The sequence below is a fragment of the Leptodactylus fuscus genome, chromosome 8 (assembly GCF_031893055.1).
Source record: "Leptodactylus fuscus isolate aLepFus1 chromosome 8, aLepFus1.hap2, whole genome shotgun sequence".
NCBI lineage: Eukaryota > Metazoa > Chordata > Amphibia > Anura > Leptodactylidae > Leptodactylus > Leptodactylus fuscus.
In genome coordinates this window covers 62,398,212-62,418,579 of record NC_134272.1, presented here as the reverse complement: position 1 = coordinate 62,418,579, position 20,368 = coordinate 62,398,212, and the positions used below count along the sequence as shown (strand labels likewise).

The 20,368-nt window shown below is 41.1% G+C and overlaps 1 protein-coding gene across 1 annotated transcript in view; it reads left to right on the top strand.

The window, feature by feature from the left end:
• CERKL (CERK like autophagy regulator) overlaps window positions 1–20,368 on the top strand; it is a 94,232-nt gene that overhangs the window by 22,471 nt on the left and 51,393 nt on the right. Inside the window, exon 2 of the mRNA XM_075283804.1 lies at window positions 5,609–5,848. Within this exon, the coding sequence (XP_075139905.1) occupies window positions 5,609–5,848 (240 nt within the window). The remainder of the gene's footprint in view (window positions 1–5,608; window positions 5,849–20,368) is intronic.

Genomic DNA, 20,368 nt, shown 5'->3' with positions numbered 1-20,368 from the left:
CTGTATATTCGCATCTGCCAAGCGAATATCTCTATTACTTTTATATTGCAGTCACATGTCCAAAAAGGTATCAGCAGTGATATCCTGTTACTCACAATAATAGCGACCATCTCGTAACACTTACTACGCCGCTAGGTACCATCTGTTCTTGAGATTTAGGTATTCTGTTGGATATAATGCTATTTAATTCTCTACCAAATTGGCAAATCTTCATTGGGGGAGACAATTTAATTGCAAGGCCCAGAGATAATCTCTGTTTGCGAGGTTGTATGTTCACAGCAACGGCGTGCAAAAATGAGCACTTCTGCCGTAATCGTAGCGGAAATCAATCGGTGCCAAGATTATTTAGCAAAGGTTTAACAAAAATAGACTAGTGTTCAGCACTTAAAAGGAAATATTACTGTAAGCCGAGGTTCTGTCTGAATCAATCTTGGCACATCTGTCTGATGTAGACGGTAAACAGGATTAGGGCAGGATTTATCTGCTTGACGCTAATTGTGTTCGCACTTTTTATACATTCCTCTTTTATTATTATTTTTATTATATATTTTTTTTAATGCCGCATGGAAAATAAGCTTCCCCGATAAATCTCCATCAGCCTATATAAATGTGGAGATTTATACCGCACTTGGTTTTTAAGCAGTAGGGGGATCCGAGCACGTTATTGTAGAATGACTTATCTAATCTTCTCATAATTAAGAATATTAAATTCTCTTTGAATGTACCACACACTGGGGAAAGTCGGTGGGGGCACAAAACCAATACATTAGAATACACACATTTGTAAATACAAAATTCACCGCTTTCTTACTAATAGATTAAATCTAATTTATTTTACATAATTTGGTGTTTCCAGGAACAAATTTATCCGTGTTTTTGAGGCGTTGAAATAGATGGATCAAAGCAAATTGTTATAGTATAGCGCTGTTTTTGTAAAAATGAATACTTGGCATTATTAATTATCTAATGGGAAAATAGGTCTTTTTGCCCATAGTAACCAATCATAGGGCAGCTTTTTTTCCAGGACAGTTTTGGGCTTGGGCCGCAGTGCGAATTTGGCCCCAACCAAAGAGTGCCGTGTTGCCTTGAGACTCTTTTGCTCATGTTAGTTAATGGAGTTGCATTGTGCCCTTGAGGGTACCACGACTGCAAATTCTAGTCACAAAAAGAGTTGAACTTTCCCTGACTTTTTTTTGTGATGGTCACGGCACAACGCAACGCAACTCCATTCATTAACATAAGTGAAGGAGTCACAGGACGACATGACGATCTTTGTTTGCGTGACTCCCATCTGGCCCTAGTTGTCTAGCCTTTCCTTTGGTTCACATCTGCATTTCCGCATGGGGCCCCCTCGAACGGACTACTGAATGCACTGGCAAGCGGTGTACAATGAAAGCACATGGACCACTGGGTAAGTATGCTTTCCACACACGGTGCCCGCACGAATCTTGCGGACATGAAAGTAGATCACGAAGTACTTTCATGTCTGCATGATTCGTTATAGTCATTACAGTCTATGGGGTCCGTGTGCTTTCACTGCACACCGCTTGCCAATGCGTTTGGCATTCTGTTCGGGGGGGGGGGTGCCCATGTGAACTACGAACGGATTACCAATGCAGATGTGAACGAGGCCTTAGCCCTAAACAAAAAAGTCAAGCTCTGGATGTTGTGGCTAACCAAATGGACACATTTTTAGGAAGTGAGGGGGGAATGCAATAAAAAAGAAAATACCCATTGCTTATAAGGTAGATTCCCCAAAATTTCAGCCGTATTCAATCATTAGAGTAGTGCATTGCTGAGACCAGGGAGTGCTTGCAGTAGTCAAATGTCGCCATGATGCCATCGCTGCTTGTAAGGCTCCATGCACATGAACATGTTCTTTGCCATTGTGACCAGCACAATGACCCATTTTCTACAGTCCCATACACATACCCGTGTATCATCATGGGTCTATGTATGGGCCAGTGAGCCTGGGACAAAGTGCAGGACAGGTCCTATGCCTGTATTTTTTGCGACCTAGGCATACCATGTGTCCACTAGTTCATTTCTGATAGGATATTTTGTAGATGGGAACAAACAATTGGATTGTCTCACATGGACACTTAGCAGCTATAACTGGTAAATATCTGATCACTGTACGTCTCACCACTAGAACCCCCACTCAACAATACAAAAGGGGTCCTTATCCTCCTATACCTCTTCACTGCATGACCTCAGTAAGGAGGGGAGCTTAAGTTTGTGTACTACCACTCCAATCAGTGTCGAAGACTAGCTGTACTGTATATACAATATACTTGTTGGTCAAGTTATCTGTCATGCCCACCTCCCCATACAAACGTACTCTTTTTTTGAATGTATGTTCTGAACAGGGAGAAGGCAGAAGACTACCGCCAGACATCGCTGGCAGAAGTTTATCTCCCCATGATCAGAAGCGTCAGAAATCCAATATGGTGGACTCTTCTCTTACCCAACATCTGCTGTTGAGGGAGAGTTTGAAGGTCCCATACTAATTAAATGGTCACCCTTAGGAAACATCTGAAAATAGAGGTTCTGCAGCAATAAGGACCCCCATTCTACTGATAGGTGGGGTCAGTGTTGGGGCACCCAACAATCAGACATTGTAACTGATAAATATCAACTATAGGACACCCCCTTTAATGGTGCTGCAGGCATGTATTGTACTATTATAGTTCTGTTATAGAAAAGAAGCCTAATGATGAGGAGGCAGCTTCCAATAAAGCTGTCATTGTGTCTCCAAGGTAACAAACATTAGGAATGATGACAATAATTTGGTCGGAGGCGCTGTGTATTTTATGGTGGGCTTTTGCACAGCATGCTATTCATAATTGGTGCCATTTAAATAACAAAAACTAGACCTTCTCTCGAGCCGTTCCTTCTCTGTGACTGTATCACGTATGCAGCCATTACCAGATAAGTGACATTACTCGAAGAAGCTTTTTTTCCCCCTTCCTTGCCATTATTATCTCTCCTTAACTGGAACACGAGACTCGTCAAAGTTAATCTGATATCAATGTGATATGACAAAACAGTAGCAAAAGTTAATTTAGATCACAGTAAGAAGTCACAGGATTAAATAATACTGTTCAGTCTTTTAGAAAAGTTTATTGCTACCAGATGGGAGCAAGATTCTTTCCAACACTGATTAGTTGCGCTCCTTTGGGGGTCCCGAGAAATAATGATTGTATATTAAATTTAGTCTTGTAAGTAGTGTGTGAAGACATAGCTATACATTAGTCTTATTAGCTTTATAGATGTCTTATTCTATTTACATACGTTTCAGGACCAGGTTGTATACCGTAATAGAGGAATTGAATTTATAGTGACTTGAATCAGCTAAATTGTACTTAGTGCTATGTGACTGATTTTTGCCCCCATGTTGTGGTTTGCCATGTGGTGCTCTGCATGGGGGTTTGTGCTGTTTATTAGAGCAATGGTTTATTATTTCTAGATGTAATATCCTATTTACGTGCAGTATTGCTGTCACACTTTGGGTGGAGGAGATGAGTAGTAACACCATTCGCTCCTAGGATTAGTCAGATCTGTAAGGTCATCAAAAGAAAAATAACTAAGGGTTCGTTCACACCTGCACCCGTGTCCAGTGTTTGCCATTCCGCTGGGTTACCCTCCTCAGCCCTGACGAAACTGGATAGGGGACGGAAACCTGGCGGTCAGATTTAAAACCCATTCACTTGAATGGGTTTGTAAAGGTGACCGCCGGTGTTCGCCTGCGGCATCTCTGCAAGGAAACAGTTTTTTTCGGCTGGACCCAAAGTACGACATGCAGGACTAAAAAATATCTGTTTCCTCACTGACAGGCCACAGGCGGACACCGGCGGTCACCTTTACAAACCCATTCAAATGAATGAGTTTTAAAGCTGGCCACCGGGTTTCCGTGTTAGCACGGGGCAGTACTGTCAGTGACTGAATGCTTCACCCCAAGTGTGAGAAGGAGCGCTATCAGAGGTCCTTCCTCCAAACCGCGGTTAGGTTGTACAACCAACACTGAGCTAAGTGTAGAGAACTCAGCACAGAGAACTAAATGATCCTGCAGTCCTTTTTTGTTATGACGCCTACTATCTTTTAATCTTTCTATTTTGAGCTTTTTGTATGTTATTTTTCTTGTATTATCATTGTATTATCTATGCCTCTGTAACACATTGAATTTCCCCATGGTGGAAAGGGTGTTACCACTTACTTCTCTGTAGCAACAGCGACACCCTCATTGCTCCAAACAGCTCATTTCCATATTAACAAATATGGTGACATTTCAGCAATGAAGGCAGCGATTCACATGGAGAGAACACTGTATGATTCAGGTTACCCTAACCTATTTGCACAGACTCCCTTATTAAGAGTGTTTTTTGCATTTATTTTTCTTTGAGGCAGATAAAAATATCAGAATTCTGTCCCAAAAACCATACACATTGTACCATATTTATCAATCATTTATACACCTTTTTATGATTTTTCTCGTGGGGATGGACTTGGTCTAAGACGTTCCATTGCACACAAATGTTTTGCCACGTTTTTTGGTGTAAGCTAAGCCAACATATAAATGGTGTAAAGTTAGACCAGAAGCAAACATTGAAAACTATGGTGTGTACTAGAAGGTGATGTCCATCATTTTGCTTTGGTTGGAAGGTGTTCTGATTCTCTGTTCCTATAAATGACTATTCATATCATCCATTAAACAGATGCCAATGGATACCCATCCGCTTGTGTAGGTCAATATTTTTTTTTCACTTTTTTGGCAGAAACTGGTATACTACGTTATGTTTTATGTCCAACTACAACAACAAAGCTGTTAGAAGTGAATGGCCATCTGTTTCACCCATTTTTAGCATCCGTTAAATGGATCCACTAAATGGATGCTAAAACTGTGATGTGCAAGGCCCCTTAATCCGTCTTTGTTGGCTTATAATAATCAATGTTGTTTTTGGAAATATATTGCTAATATATGGTAATGTATGATCACACGTCATCGCTTTAGCCAAGTTTAGGTTTATTTGTTGTTTGTGAGTGGATTTAACAGTTTTGTTCTATTTGGGCTGATTCTATGGTTTTCAACTATAACATTGATGAACTGACTGCCAAAAAAGCATATTAAATGTCCCCTATACCTATAGGTGCTGGTGAAAGCATCCCAATGTTATTGGGTTTTTTTTTTGTTTGTTTGTTTTTTAAATGTAGATTGTGAGTCCCATATAGGGATCACAATGTACATTTTTTTTCCCCATCAGTATGTCTTTGTAGTATGGGAGGAAATCCATACAAACTCCAGATGTTTTTCCTGGCAGGATTCAAACCCAGGACTACAGCACTGCAAGGCTACACTGCTAACCACTGAGCCACCATGTTGCCCCTATTTTGTAATCAGAATTTTTATAAACCTTGAATTTTAGGTTCATTGTCCTTTTAACAGAACCTATCAGACCTTACTAGCTGTAAGCAACAGAATAATCACATCTAGCCCAAAGACCTAAATCGGAATTCTTCTCGCATAGTGTTTTTAAGAAGATCATACAATTTTTCAATACATGAGACAATCTTTTGTTTTGTAAAATAATTCTTGTATTTTCTTACACAGGGAGCTCGAAAGTCCAACCACTACCTAAAGAAGAATTCATTGAACTAAGGGACATATTTTCTGTGAAACTGAAGAGACGTAGATTGGCGGGACAAGAAAAAGGTGGCACCTTACTGGGCATCACAGTGTTTGTGTGTATCAGAAAGGGACATAAGCTAAAAGAAACCGCTATTGATTTACATAATTTAAGTGAAGATTACTGTGATATTTGGTACCGGCAATTGAAGGAAATATTGAATGGTAAGTTGATCTTTTGTGTGTATATTAGGCATTTGTCAATAGATACATGAAGGAAACCTACAGTCTACCATTTATCATGTAAGAGGAGTACAATGGTGTCACAGTCTGAATAATGAAGCTTCTTACTGTGTTACTTTCTTGTTTTATACTCATTCTGAACACCTTAAACCAAGAGTAATGGTATTTACCAGTATTAGAGATGAGCGAGTAGTACTCGATCGAGTAGGTATTCAATCGAATACTACGGTATTCGAAATACTCGTACTCGATCGAGTACCACTCGCTGTTCGAATGTAAAAGTTCGATGCAGAACCAGCATTGATTGGCTGAATGCTATACAGTCGGTCAATCAATGCTGGTTCTTCTCCTACCTTTAGATGTCTTCTCCGTGCAGCTTCCCCGCGGCGTCTTCCGGCTCTGAATTCACTCTGCCAGGCATCGGGCCTGGGCAGAGCCGACTGCGCATGGCCGCTTGTAGTGCGGACATGCGTAGTCGGCTCTGCAAAGGCCCAATGCCTGGCAGAGTGAATTCAGAGCCGGAAGATGCCGCAGGGACGCTGCACGGAGAAGACTTCTCGGAGGATCCAGCCCGACCCTCACTTGTGGAATTGGTAAGTATAATTTGATTGAATATTGCCTACCCCTGAAACGAGCATTTTCCCCCCATAGACTATAATGGGGTTCGACATTCGATTTGAGTAGTCGAATATTGAGGGGCTACTCGAAACGAATACCGAATCTCGAACATTTTACTGTTCGCTCATCTCTAGTATTTACCAGTAACAATGTCCAACATCCAACAAGGTCTATAGTTGATGGACCAGAAACCCACCAAGATGTCCATTTTGCTGGCATGGTGCAATAGACAGTACAGAAGATCTATATAGAGTGGAAACATGATTTACTCTATGGTGTAAAATTGCATAGCTAATATCCATTCACTAACAAATCAGGAATGACTCTAAGCTCTCAGTTGAAGATTGTAGCAGATGATTCCTGACTGTGAAAGGAAATCCATACTCTAAGCCCTAGGTGAACAGGTTCTTTAACCAGGGGGTACATGCTATTTCTCTAGTTGGCAATGTATGATCATAGTATGGGGTTACTGTACCAGTAGATGATTAGGAAAACCAATTTTTAGGCATTAGGAAAGGCTGGGGTAGCACTCTCTTCAGTTGATCAGTCTTCTTGGGTGACAACACCTCAGCGATAAACCTCCAATTGACCTACGGCTATACAAAAAGTTATTGGTGGTCTGGCAGATCCAAAATGCTTCCAAGTTATTAAAGGTACAGCAGAAAATCAAGAGGAAAATCTATTATTCGGATGTGGGCTACCCGCGGGGCATTGGTATTCTGTCGTAGCTTTCCCATGTCAATAGCCTCAAATAAAAAGTCATCAAGGTCTGCTACAAAAACCTGAAGGAGATTTTTCTAACAAAAAACTCCATGTGTACATATGCTAATGTTCTGGTAGTGTATAGAGCACAATATATCCGGTGCTTTTGCAACAATGGATTAATATACTCAAGTATTAGGTAAAAAAAATCTACATGGATATATATTTTCTCTTGCATACTGATGTTTTTGCAGTTTGATTTAGGTTTTTTCCTAGTTGCTTTCAGGTTGAACATTGAACTAACCTTAACAAAGTATGTAGAGTGCTACAGAATTATCCAAGCCATGTTAATGGAGCGGGGATAATTTGTCTTCTTTAGATAGCACTGCTTAGATACCACGAGCCAATATCTTTGTCAGGCTATAATGGGGTCACATTTACCTAAGTAAATACTTGCAGCGTAGTCTCCAGGGCAATTTATGATTTCACATCTGTTCTGCTTTGCTAGGTTGATGGTATGCTTTTCTAATACAAATGGCTTAATATGTAAAGAGAGTGAATATTAATCAGGATATATGGATTTACCTGATGTCATGACGCTCTCTTCTTAGTAAGTAAAGATAGATCTCCATCGTGAAATACTATAGAGAAGAGACAGAAACAGCTTCAGACATCATATAATACTTTCATGTCCTATAAATAGGTTTTTCCAAGACTTGGATATTGATGATCTACTCTCAGGATAGGTCATCAGTATCGGAGCAGAGAAGATTTGACACTTAGCGTACCTATTGATCAGATGATACAGGGAAGACCACCCAATGTGTATTAAACAATGGTCTGTTAAAGGGGTGGTCTACTCAAAGAAGGTGGTTAATATGGAAAACTAAAAATCCATCATAGAAAATATGGTCTGGGTAAGGGGTGATCTCAAAGAGGTGGTCTTTTGGAGAGGTTTCACTGTAGTAAGAGCTTGGGCTCAGAGAGTGTAGGGAGTCTTAAAGGGGTTGTCCCACAAAGTGAAAGGACCTTTTTCTTTCTCCACATTCAACCTGACTGCAGCCATTAAAGTGAATGGGAGTGCTGGAGCTAGCAAAAGTACAGCACTTCATTTCATTGTAACAGGAGCAGTGGAGATAGCCAAAGTACAGTATTTGGCTATCTCCGACATCTCCATTGAAGTGAATCAGAGTGCTGAGTGCTGACCATCACCACTACCACCACCTAGTTTCGCCCCAGCTGTTATTTAGGGGATGTCCACACTACCGTTGTTAATATCTGTTGCTGTCATCTGTCATAGGATGACAGCAACAGACATTAACTGTAGCCGAGTAACAGACACAGATACACCCCCTCTTTCTGTGTCCATTCTCATTGACTCTAATGTAAACAACATGTCAGAAACTTTCTTACATTGCTTTTTTTTAAATTTTGTAATGGAAGAAAAGGTCCTGTATGTACAACTTCTTCTTCCATCAGAAAAGTAAAAAACATGATGGAAGAAAGCTTCCGCCATGATTTTTACATTGGGATGAATGCAGATGGACACCTGACTGAAGTGGCTTCTTCAGCATCTGTCATTTAATGTCTGTTGCTCTTATCCTGTGACAGATAACAGCAATGGACATTAACAATGGCAGTGTGAACGCCCCCTTAATTCATACAGTATACTTTCTTCTGGTGATCAGTACTCTATTCTAGTGACTTATAATGCATTAATAATATTGTGCTTCTTACATATGCAGTTTCAAGGGTAAAGTAGTAATGATGAACACTTGCATAGTAACATATTTCAGTGTGATATTAGTGTTACACATCTCAAAAATATGCAATACATTCTCTAATGCAACATATCTTTCCTAACATATCCTGTCGAGTGTGAAGTACAACATAATATTTGTAAGTTTGCTGAATGCATTGCATTGGTCTTACACTACCATCTGTGATACCTGTTCTCCTTTCCATTTCCTTCCATCACATACCATAGTGGAAAGAATTCCTGTCTTCTGAGATTTATTCAGAATTTCAGTCCACCTTCTGTAGAGAGCTGGAATTGCTGCCATATTGTTGTCACCCAGGTTCACAAAGGAGGACAACAACAGCCGCAGTAGAGATTACTCCTCCCCCATTTTGTTTGAATTGGCCTGTTTGCAACGAGTGCTGACAAACATGTATCTTGTTGATTAACCTTCCTGCGGTCCAACATCTCCCCATCTTATAAAGTCTTTAGATAGGTTACAGATCTCTCAGTCCCTAAGATCTTTTATGTTTTAGTAAAGGTCCAGTGTAAATATCATGGTTCCTTATTGTTTAGTACTCTCCTTATATTTGGTCTTGTTTCAAATATGATCATATTCAGCAACTCCTTCTAATACTCAGTGTAGAGAGTGGCTACAAAGATCAAGATGTCCTTACACAGACCACCCATTCCCTTTGTGCCATCTGTTTTTACATAAAAGACGTACCACTTCCTTTCTGTGCCGCCTGCCATTTTGTTAAGAAAGTGAGTGGAGTGTGGCAGAGACTAAGGTGACCCAGGCCTATGACACTTTGACCCAACAAATTTACTATAACTTATGCTAGAAAACTGTCTTATTACTGGCATTGATTTCCATTCTATTTCATAATCAAGACTGTCATTCAGTATGCCAGTCCTAGGGGATTTTTTGACTCCAAATGGATTTTTCATACTCAGAATAGTATGAAATATCCATCTGGGGTTGGAAAATTTTTACCAATTTTTAATGCTCCATGTTCCCAGTGGTCGCAGTGTTGAGAAGTTGAAAACTTGATAGCAAATTCACTAACTGATAAGAACTGATCGATCCCAGTTGGGGAAACCCTATCATCAATCATTAGGGGGCCTTTCTAACTATGGTCGGGGCTATGGTTTTGGGTGTGTTGGCAAAAAATTCTGTCGAAGTGGAAGGATCTTTTACTGCGCATGCGCGAGGCCCGCAAGCCGGTGTTTGCGCGGGGGACACTTCCTGACACGGCTGCCGTCTCGCATGTGCGAGCTGGACGCCAATCTCGGCGCAAATGGCTGCCTCCTCCCACTGAAACACCAATCTATAATAAGCAACCCATCACATTAGTGCCATACTTCTGGCCCACTGTGGAAGGGTAAGTATAAGAAACTGCCGGCTGGTACATCTAAGAGGTACTTTGGGTATTTATTTATTTATGTACCTCGTTTATTCAAGTCCCCCAGTCTGGGGTGTTGGAGCATCATGTTAACAATCCATGCTAGCCATCATTCATTACTCATTGAACAAATGGCAGCTCATATAAATATTTTAGTATATGTTTATATCTGTCAATGTGCCCACTTATAGTTCATAATGATACAGTCCCCTAATTATTCACATGTATATTTTGACTGACGTTTTACTGGAATAATATTATAACATATTGCCATTTGGTGGTCTTATGTCTATGTTTACCTGCTTTATATGTTGGTTTTACCATATCCCTACATTGGACTTGCTGCAACCCTCTTGGTCCACTTTTAGATTTAATGTTATATGAATTTTGGTATTTGTATGTTTTATTTTGGAAATCTATACACTTGAAAAAGGGCTTCCAGCCAGAAACGCGTTGTGTGTTTGTCAATAAAGAAGTATTTATCCACCATTACGGGTGAGCGCGGTCTGTCTTTGACCTAATCCCGTGAGGAGGCTGGTCCGTTCCATTCCAGTCCACAAGGACATGGGCCCCCTATTCTTATGAGTGGGGGTCCCAGCAGTTGGATCCCCAAGAATCGCACCTTTCTAGAGGTTGTTCATGGGCTAAATCCTTTATTTTTTTCCTAAAGCATGATTGTTTAAAATTAGAAAATAAGCAGTAAGCTCAACGAATGTCATTACTTGTGTGAAATGTGACAATGCATTGCAAAGCCCTATGGTATTTATTATATTAAAAACAATGAAATTCAATAACAGCTGGAAGGCAAGTGTAATTGCTGTCATATATTTATTTTGCTGCTTGAGACGGGTATTTAAGGATTTGTAATGACTCTTTAATACGTGGCATGAGTGGAGACATTAAGTGTAATGGTTATGTAGTAACAATGGATGAGAAGTCAATTAAATGTAGAATTGCAATTATAGCTGTAATAATGTCAAACCTTCTCCACGTTCATTCAACTATTCATTCTCTTAATACATGTAAAAGGATTCTATAATCTCTCAACTCATATTTTCCTATAAGCAGGGCTCTGGAATCAGTAGGCCAAACCCCCAATTCCGACTCCTCCATGTTTTCACAGCTTGACTCCGATTCCTTCATAACGGTCATGGTCAGTCATAAGCAATAATGATTCCCTAATTAAAGATCTAGTCATTAATTTCCTATGGGAACATTCTGCAGACTATCTGGGAAAAACGCAATATGTTTCCACCGCAATCTTTTCTGCAGTGTTTTTCAGCTGTGGCTTGTTATGTGGGACCTTGGCCTAAAAGGGTAGAATCCCTGAAAAGGGGTTGTCCAAGACTCAGTGTTGGTGGTCTATTCTTAGGTCATTAATATTGGATCATGGGCAGGGGCGTAACTTGAGGGGATGAGGCCCAGGAGCCTTAGGGGGCCCATAAGCACTGGCATCAGTACTGAGATTGCAGCTTCCATCTGGCCCATAAACCAAGGAAACACAAAAATTACCCCTAACCACAGTGAGGTTCATTAAATTCCTTAGCTCCTGTAACCATCACTGTAAAGAATAGGCTGTAGGAATGTGGTAGGGGGTCTCGGACAAGAGATTGCTTTGGGGCCCACAAGACTTTAGTTACACCACTGATCATGGGGATCCAACACCTGGCACCCCAAGGATCAGCTAATATCTGCACAGTGCACAGAGGCAGAAGAAAATGGCTCCATAATCTGTGTACTGCCCATGCTGCCCTATTACCATCAGTATCTAGTTTTGGAAAAACCCCTACCTTAGGGCAAGTAAGGAGAGCCCATTCTCAGGATTACTTTAAAGGGATGTTCCCATTTGGGCAAGTTATCTCATATCTGTCTACACAATGCTTTCCTATTCTGTATGGAGCTGTAGTCAGGTGTGCCACTTCATTCCTTCATTCATTCATTCATTTCAATGGGAGTTCTGGAGATAATCCAATTACAATACTGCTATTAAAATTAATAGAATGGAGCGAGTGCAGCCTGACCACTGCATGACTATCACTCCACTCAGAACAGGGACAAAAATCTCCCATTCTCCTTATCCATGTAGGTCTAAAAAGTTGTAGGGGATAGGGGATAACTTCCTCAGATGGGAAAACCCCTTTAGGCTGAGGCCCCACATTGCAGAAACGCAGCTTTTTTTGTTGCAGATTTTGTTGCGTTTTCTTGAGCCAAAGCCAAGGATGGCTCCAAAAGGAATGGAAAATATATAGGAACTTCTTATACTTCTACCTTCTGTTCAATCCACTCCTGACTTTGGCTAAAAAAAACTGCAGTAAAATCTGCAACAAAAAAGCTGAAGCCCCACATTGCAAAAATGCAGCATTGTGGCCACAGTGGAAAACCTTCAGGAAAAAAAGCAGCTCTTTATAGTACCTCGACCTATCGATAGGACCGGATACTGGAAAACTCCATGTAATTAAAGAATATGTAAGTTGCGTAAGCAGCGATACATTCTGTCTTTGATATAGACTTTTGCACAATGCTTTGTATTCTCCCAGCATGCTGCTCTGAAGAAATTAATAATCTGTATGGGATTATCCATCTATTCTTCTTTCAAAGAGCCGATTAAAACCCATGTATGTGCCGGTCATTAGGCTTCATTAATTGACATGGCCTCCTTTTTAACAAAGAAAATAATTGAATTATTTTCTTACTGACGGGAACGTGGCCAGTGATGTCACAGCTGGTATAACTGACATGAAATCGTTTGCCATTTGCGCTTTTTGTCTTCCATGTGCTCCCACTTTCTATACGAGGGATTAACAAACTAACACTATAAATCTAAAAGAAACGACCACCATCTGCATTCTGCCTTACATAGCCATGTTCTTCTGGCCCATGGCTTATTATGGATTACAATTTAGTTTGGTTTTTAATCATACATATTAGATTAAAACTAGATGATCAACATTGCATTAAAATGCATGATCAGGAATGTTAAATTGGTGAAAATTGCGCCAAATTTGTCAAAATTGCACACTTGGTATAGTAGATTTGAAGCAATTTGTAATTTTGTATACCCTCTACGAGAACAAAAAGTCTCTATGGCTATGGTACCTCATAGCGAAACACAGTTTAAAAACGCGTTTCGTTTTTTTTCTACAGTGTTTAATACAGTGTTTAATTTTTCTTCCCTACCTGTGACTCTCCAGCTAAGTTTAACATGAAATCTTTGCTGGTACTGTAAAACGTAATGTATTTTTGCACTCCATTTCCAGAGCGGTCAGAAACGCTGTGTTTTCTCCATTACATCACCTTTTTGAAGAACTGGGACACCATTTTGTTGCTTGCAGTTTGTTTGGTAAACCTACCCCCTTCCTGGGTAAAAATGGTAATAAATGGAATCCATAAATCAAAGAATGAATGATGACCCCCTGTTCCTGTATTCTATTTCGACAAACAGAAACATGTCATAAGATCAGTAAAAAGTCAAAAACTCCTTTAGGCCCACGTGGCGTAAACAGTACTCTTTTATTGCTGCGGATACACAGCAGAAAAAAACGCTGAGTTTTATGGCACCCGCAAAGTAAATGAGATTTTGGCTAATTCCATCCACACATTGTGGAAAAAAAAAACGCTTTGGAATAGCTGTATTTTGAAAGACTCATGCGATTTTGAAAAATGCAGCATGTCAATTATACCTGCGGAAACCCTGGCGGTTTCCCTATAGATTATAGCCAGTGTGGAGTACTATAATAGACAAATGTCAGGAGATATCCTGTATTTACGTTTGCTGACTTTTACCATCACTGGCAGGCAGTCATCCATGTGGGTGTCCAGCTAATAAAAATGGTTTAGAAAAGGCTCAGAATTGTGTGTAAACATGAAAAATCATAATCTTCTCCTAATTCCTGTAAGTGAATTGCTAGTTGTGCAATTCCCTAGTGCTGTTGCTGAAACCAGTAAGAAGGCAAGACAGAAACAGTCAACCCTAAACGCAACTCAGTCCCTGTCCCTGCCTAATTGCCTGAACTGTCCTAAGCGACAGACTACAACTGGGTGGCAAATCCTTTCCTAGAAATAAGTGTCACACAGAACAAGACAGGACAAAATATAATAGAAGCGAAGTCAGCAAGCAAGGGTCAACGCCAGGGAGACAAAGCAGTACAAAATCATAATCCAAAAGAGTAGTCACAAGGGAAGCCAAAGGTCAGTAATACAATAGTAAGAGCAAGTAGGAAGCTAGAGAGGACAAAGTCACAGGACATAGTCAAAATGGCCAGCAAACATGTGTGGGCTGATGACCTATATATTAAAAGTCCAGGAGTTTATTGATAGACAGGCTGTCAATTACACAGGCAAGACTAAGATTAATTATTAGAGTAAATTCACATGGAGTTTTTTGGTCAGGATTTTGAGGCCATATCCGCCTCAAAATCCTGACCAAAAAGACGGCTCTTATTGAAATCAATGGGAGCCGCTCAAGAGTTTTTTCCAGGAGCCGACTTGTTCCAGCTCCCGGAAAAAGAAGCGAGGTGCTCATTCTTCAGGCTGTTTCGCCTTGCGATTCGGCCTGAAGACACTCCCTCCTCCGGACTAGGCCCATTCATTGGGCCTAATCCGGAGTGGAGTGTGTGGCTGGATGCCGGTGCAGTGCACCGGCTTTCAGTCGCCGCTACCCGTCTTTTGGACCGAAACCTGAGGAGGCCTCCACCTCAGGTTCCGATCGAAAAAACCCATCTGAACTTTCCCTTATAGAAGAATAGAGGGAAATAAGGTGCAGGAAAAGGGTGTGGTGGAAATTCAATTACAGAGGAGAGGTAATAGACCAGTGTTCAAACAACAAAAAACTGTAAGAAAGGAATTAAACTGTACACACCTCCTGCACTGCAGAGTGTGACGCAAAGACCTGAACAGGCAGAAATGTTACAACTCCCCTCTGCTCCAGCTTCAGCGCTTCTTAAATTCCCTTTGGTCTGTATTTCCTGGTTCCTAACACATAGGAAAAGACCACTCAGCCAGTCTCTGGATGTAATGGAGACCTACTTCAGCCATTGATCACCTGAGCAGCGCTCCCTATGGGTCAAGAGGAACCAGGAAGTAGAGATCAATGGAGGTCCATTAGGGATCAATGGAAGTGTTAGAACAGGAGTGGCAGGGGATAAATTTGCCTTTTTTTTTTCTTTTTTACTAATTTCTTGCTGTTTGGACCTTTATATATGCAGAAGTCAGTGCCTGACAAGTCTTTATTTTGAAATCGGGGTCCTATAGTTGGAGAGGCACTATGAAGTTGGCCATACACATTAGCTGTGGCCTCATCTAGTAACTGGTAACCATATTATATGGAGAAATACTGCATTGGTCATATAATAGGCATCAAAAGTACTTCTGAGTCTCACTGAGTGCTGGTGGTGGATCAAACCCATGGACATCTGGTGTTGTCGTCTATTGACTCAATGAACCTTTAGCTAGGTAATGGTGTGTAGAAGCTTGGGGCAGCTCAGCTTACAATGAAAAGAGAAAAGGAAGCAATAGCATGACTGCCCCACCCCCAATGATTAATTAAGGGGGTTGTCAGTGTAAAACAGACCCTGGTCCTATTATCCCAAGTTATGGGACCTATAGAATATTGGAACTTATATTAATCAAATTAATTGAGCGCCACCCTCAGCTATGGAGGACCAACTGGGTAAACCTTGGAATGAGCTATTCTCCAGTACAATATCTTTACTAGATAACCCCTATGATATGAGATATGAGAAATTCATTATCAAGGAAATATTGTCATGTTTTATATATTATTTTCTATTTGCAAGTGTTTTTAGGATTGTATCGTGAGATCTTATCTTTGAGAGTTTATTCTCTTTTTTGCCCCTATGTTATCATTAAGACATATTTCACAAAATAAAAAGCTTATGAGTGAAGATATTCTGTGCACAGATGCAATGCCCTCGTGACACCGACGATAGCAAATAAAATGCCTTTTTTCCTTTGTTAGATAAGCTTTATTGTTTCTAAGCTCCTGAGCTGTTGTTGAATCAGTGTCCCGGGAGGCGAACAGAGCTGGATCAGAGGCTCCAAAATTACTCTTCATTACTTCCTGACAGGGCAAGCAGAACACTTTATGCTGCCAAAAGTTTTCGGTCTTTGATATTTTATATATTGTCATACAGGTGCCTGCAAGACAGAGCATCATTAGAGCCTAACATGTGGCATCCCGAGACTCTGCTTGTATAATGGCGGTGTAATACAAGTTAAATATGAACTACATTTCTGGGTTAGAATTTCAATGTACTGCTTTACTGGTGGGTCCGATATCTATGAGGGTTGTGTAGCTAGTAGACTGAACCACTGACTTTAACTCTGAATCTTGCTCTTACTCTTTCATAAATGGCTGACAGAAGCAGTAAAGATCCTCTAATTCACAAAGCTAGTATTAGTGTATCTCGATGAAAGTAAATATACAATAAACCATGCTTATTTATTATCCAATATCAGTAATTCTGTAATATAAATAAAATCATTCATTTTATTTTGAAGCCCAAGTCAAAGTTGAGGTGTATATGTTGTGATAAGGTGACAGGCAGAGTGCTAGAGTCACAATATATTTCCTCCAGGTTTCTGACCTATGTGTGGTCCAGGGTGGGTCTGGAGTAGGCCTCAGCCCAGGCTCTCATTACTGGGCCATAAAAGGCTGCAGAGCCTGCACTTCAGGGCAGATCCTGGGAGCGAGAGGCAGCGCCTAGGTGTAACGCCCGGGTCTGGTTGGGAGTCCTAAGTTGCTACTACTTGGGGGCGGACTTACTTGCAAGGCTGATAACATAGTCAGGAGAAAGCCAGTGGTCAATGCACAAGATGAGCGTAAGTTTTGTAGGAAGAGGCAAATACCATAGTCAGGAGGAAGCCAGTGGTCAATGCACAAGATGAGTGTCAGTGTTTGCAGCAGAGCAGGAGAGAGCAGCTAGATTACTGGCAGAGCTCAATAATCTTACAAGGCAGGAAGTGCAAGGCTGGGTTTATATAGGAAATTAATCTGAGAACAGGGAGGAGCAAATCAGAGAGGCATGAACTGAAACTAGAGCTCCCGGGAACTAGGCTCAGATCAGTACAGGCTAAATAGCTCAGTTGGAAGAGCTGCAGTCTGGGACAATAAAGTCAATGGGTTCCAGTCCTGACACTGGGTCTATCCTGGAGCGATAAAACTGGGACTTGTTTTTTGTTTGATTGTGGGGTTGGAAGTAAGCCACATACATAGTTAGCCTGATTCTGTAATAGTTAGAGCTCGGACGAGCAGGTGTTTTGTTTTACCATTTGTTTTTTTGGCTGTATTTTATTTTGCTTATACTTGTAACTGATGTGAAGGTTTATTTTATTTATTTATGTATTTATTCATTTTTAAATAAACATGTTTGCACAAGATATTGTGTCCCTGTCTCTGACTGGTTGGGTCAGCACCATTGCTGCTACTGAGGTACCTTCCCCAGTAATGGTGCTGACCCAACCAGTCAGAGACAGGGACACAATATCTTGTGCAAACATGTTTATTTAAAAATAAATAAATAAATACACAGTATTGTAAGCGGCCAATTTCTGGTGGCCGACAGGCATGCGCAGTCAGCTTTGCCCGAGGCCTAGAAGTTTGAAGCCAAACCCATGAAAAAGATGCAAGGAAGACCCGTTCCTGAAGAAGATAGAGGCAGCATTGGAGAGTTCTCTTGCAGCATTGGGACCGCCCCCAGTGCTTTAAGAGTACTCATTGGCATACTGACGAAAACCGGATTACCGTATATACTCGAGTATAAGCCGACCTGAATATAAGCCGACCCCCCTAATTTTACCACAAAAAACTGGGAAAACTTATTGACTCGAGTATAAGCCTAGGGGGAAATGCAGCAGCTACTGGAAAATTTCAAAAATTAAAATGGCCGAGTTCTTGGGTGCAGTAAGTGCTGGGAAAGGGGAGGGGGTGTTTTGGTTGTCTGTCTGCCCCTTCCCTGAGCTTGAGGACTGGGTTTTTTACCCCCACTTGGAATTCAGCCTGGCTGAATATAGGGGATCTGCAGTGCTCCTATTAACCCCTTCCGGACGGAATAGAAGCACTGCAGATCCCCTATATTCAGTAGACCGGGCACTGTCAGACACAGGGATACCTAATGTGTATGTGTTTCACAGTCATTTTCTACTTTGAGGGCAGGTTCACACCAGCGCCCAATCTCAGTTATGCAGGTTTCCGTTTCCTGCCCGAGAAACATTCATGGGTTTGAAAAGTGTCCGCCGGCGAGCGTCTTCTGCTCTCCGCATTGAAACCGTTTTTTGTTTTTTTTTAGTGGGACATGCAGGACTTTGTGTCCAGTAAAAAACAAAAAACAAAACGGTTTCGCCATGGGCAGCAGAAGACGGCTCACCCACAGACACTGAATGTCGGTTTCTGTCTTCTGCTGACAGAAAACGGAAACCTGCATGACTGAGATCAGGTGCTGGTGTGAACCCGCTGTGAACTTTTATTTATTTTATTTTTTATTATATTTTTTTAAAACTTTTTTTTAGCCCCCCTGGGGGACTTGAACCTGCAGTCATTTGATTGCAAGTTCCATAGACGGCAATACAAGTGTATTGCCGTCTATGGGAGATTCTCTACATTACTATTACGGCTGGTCATAGACCAGCCGTAATAGTAATGTAGCGATGACAGGCCTGTGAGCCTTCATTAGGCTCCTGGCTGTCGTCGGAACAGGTCGGCTACTGCGAGCTCGCTGCGCAGGAGCCGGCCTGCAACTTTAAAGGTATGGGGCCGGTGGGGACGGAGTCTGCTATCCTGGCCTGCTAGCAGAAAATTACCGTAATGACCCGAATATAAGCCGAGGAGCACTTTTTCAGCACAAAAACTATGCTGAAAAACTCGGCTTATACTCGAGTATATACGGTATATACCGAACGGCTGGCCGGAGAAGAATAGCCTTTCTTAAGGCTATTCCTATGTGATAAGCAGAAAAGATTCAGTTTAAATGATAGGATCCCTTTAAGCTGGAATCTGATAAACATGTCTTTTTCAGCCTAGTAACTATGTAACTATATTTGCTTTATTGTTCCTCTCTATTTGGTAGCCGTTCCTTACCTCTGTTAATTTCTTCCATTTTTGAGCTTATACATCCAGTAGAAGTTTGGAATCGCAAGAACACTGTAGAGAGGTTTTATTTTTGGACCCATTCACATGTTGCCTGGGTCATATATGAAATGTTTATGAGATGGCCTATTCATGTGCAGTACTGACTGTCACTTAGGGTTCCACTTTGCATCACTACATGTGTATATAGGGTTAGATGTAGCAGAACACTGTCTAGCCTGCATTAACCATTAGTGCATTACTGTTACATTGTTGCATGGCGTTTCCTTAGAGAGCGCTTTTAATGAATGTTAATGTTAACAAGGGAATGTAAGTTCTAACTATATGGTAGACGGGGCTCTGTTTTTTAAGGCCCACTGAATTTTATTTCCATAAATATCTCTGACCTTGTTAATATTTTACTTGCCCCCAGGCTAAGTTGGGACGAGGAACCAATGTGATTTGTTTGTATTAGATGGTTTGTGTACCCTTGATAGGGAGGCTAACACCAGAAATCGATGTATGAGACGTGGTTGAATAGAATATTTTCACCTGAATAAAAATACTTTTTCCCCTTCTATATTGGTGCCTGTGTTCCCAAAATATGAGTTTGTTGCCAGTGTGAAGCATATTAAACCAGCAACGCAGTTAGATAGGTCAGGTTCACGCAAACGTAACAATTTTTTCCTAATGAAAATTTGTGGCTCCATTGCTGAGATATTCACTTATAGTACAATATGCAAATGAGCAGTATGGAGCACTGGAGGCTGTTCCATTGCTCCAAACTGCTACACCACACACTTCTCTAATACATCCTGTTTCCCTCCTCCGTTCTTTGAAGGGCTAGAGACCTATGCTGAAATATCGCCTGGGCCTGTGTTTTTGCGTTCATGTTGGTGTATTAGAGTGGTGTGGGGAATAGGGATAGGAGACGTGACCACTCCCAATGCTCCATT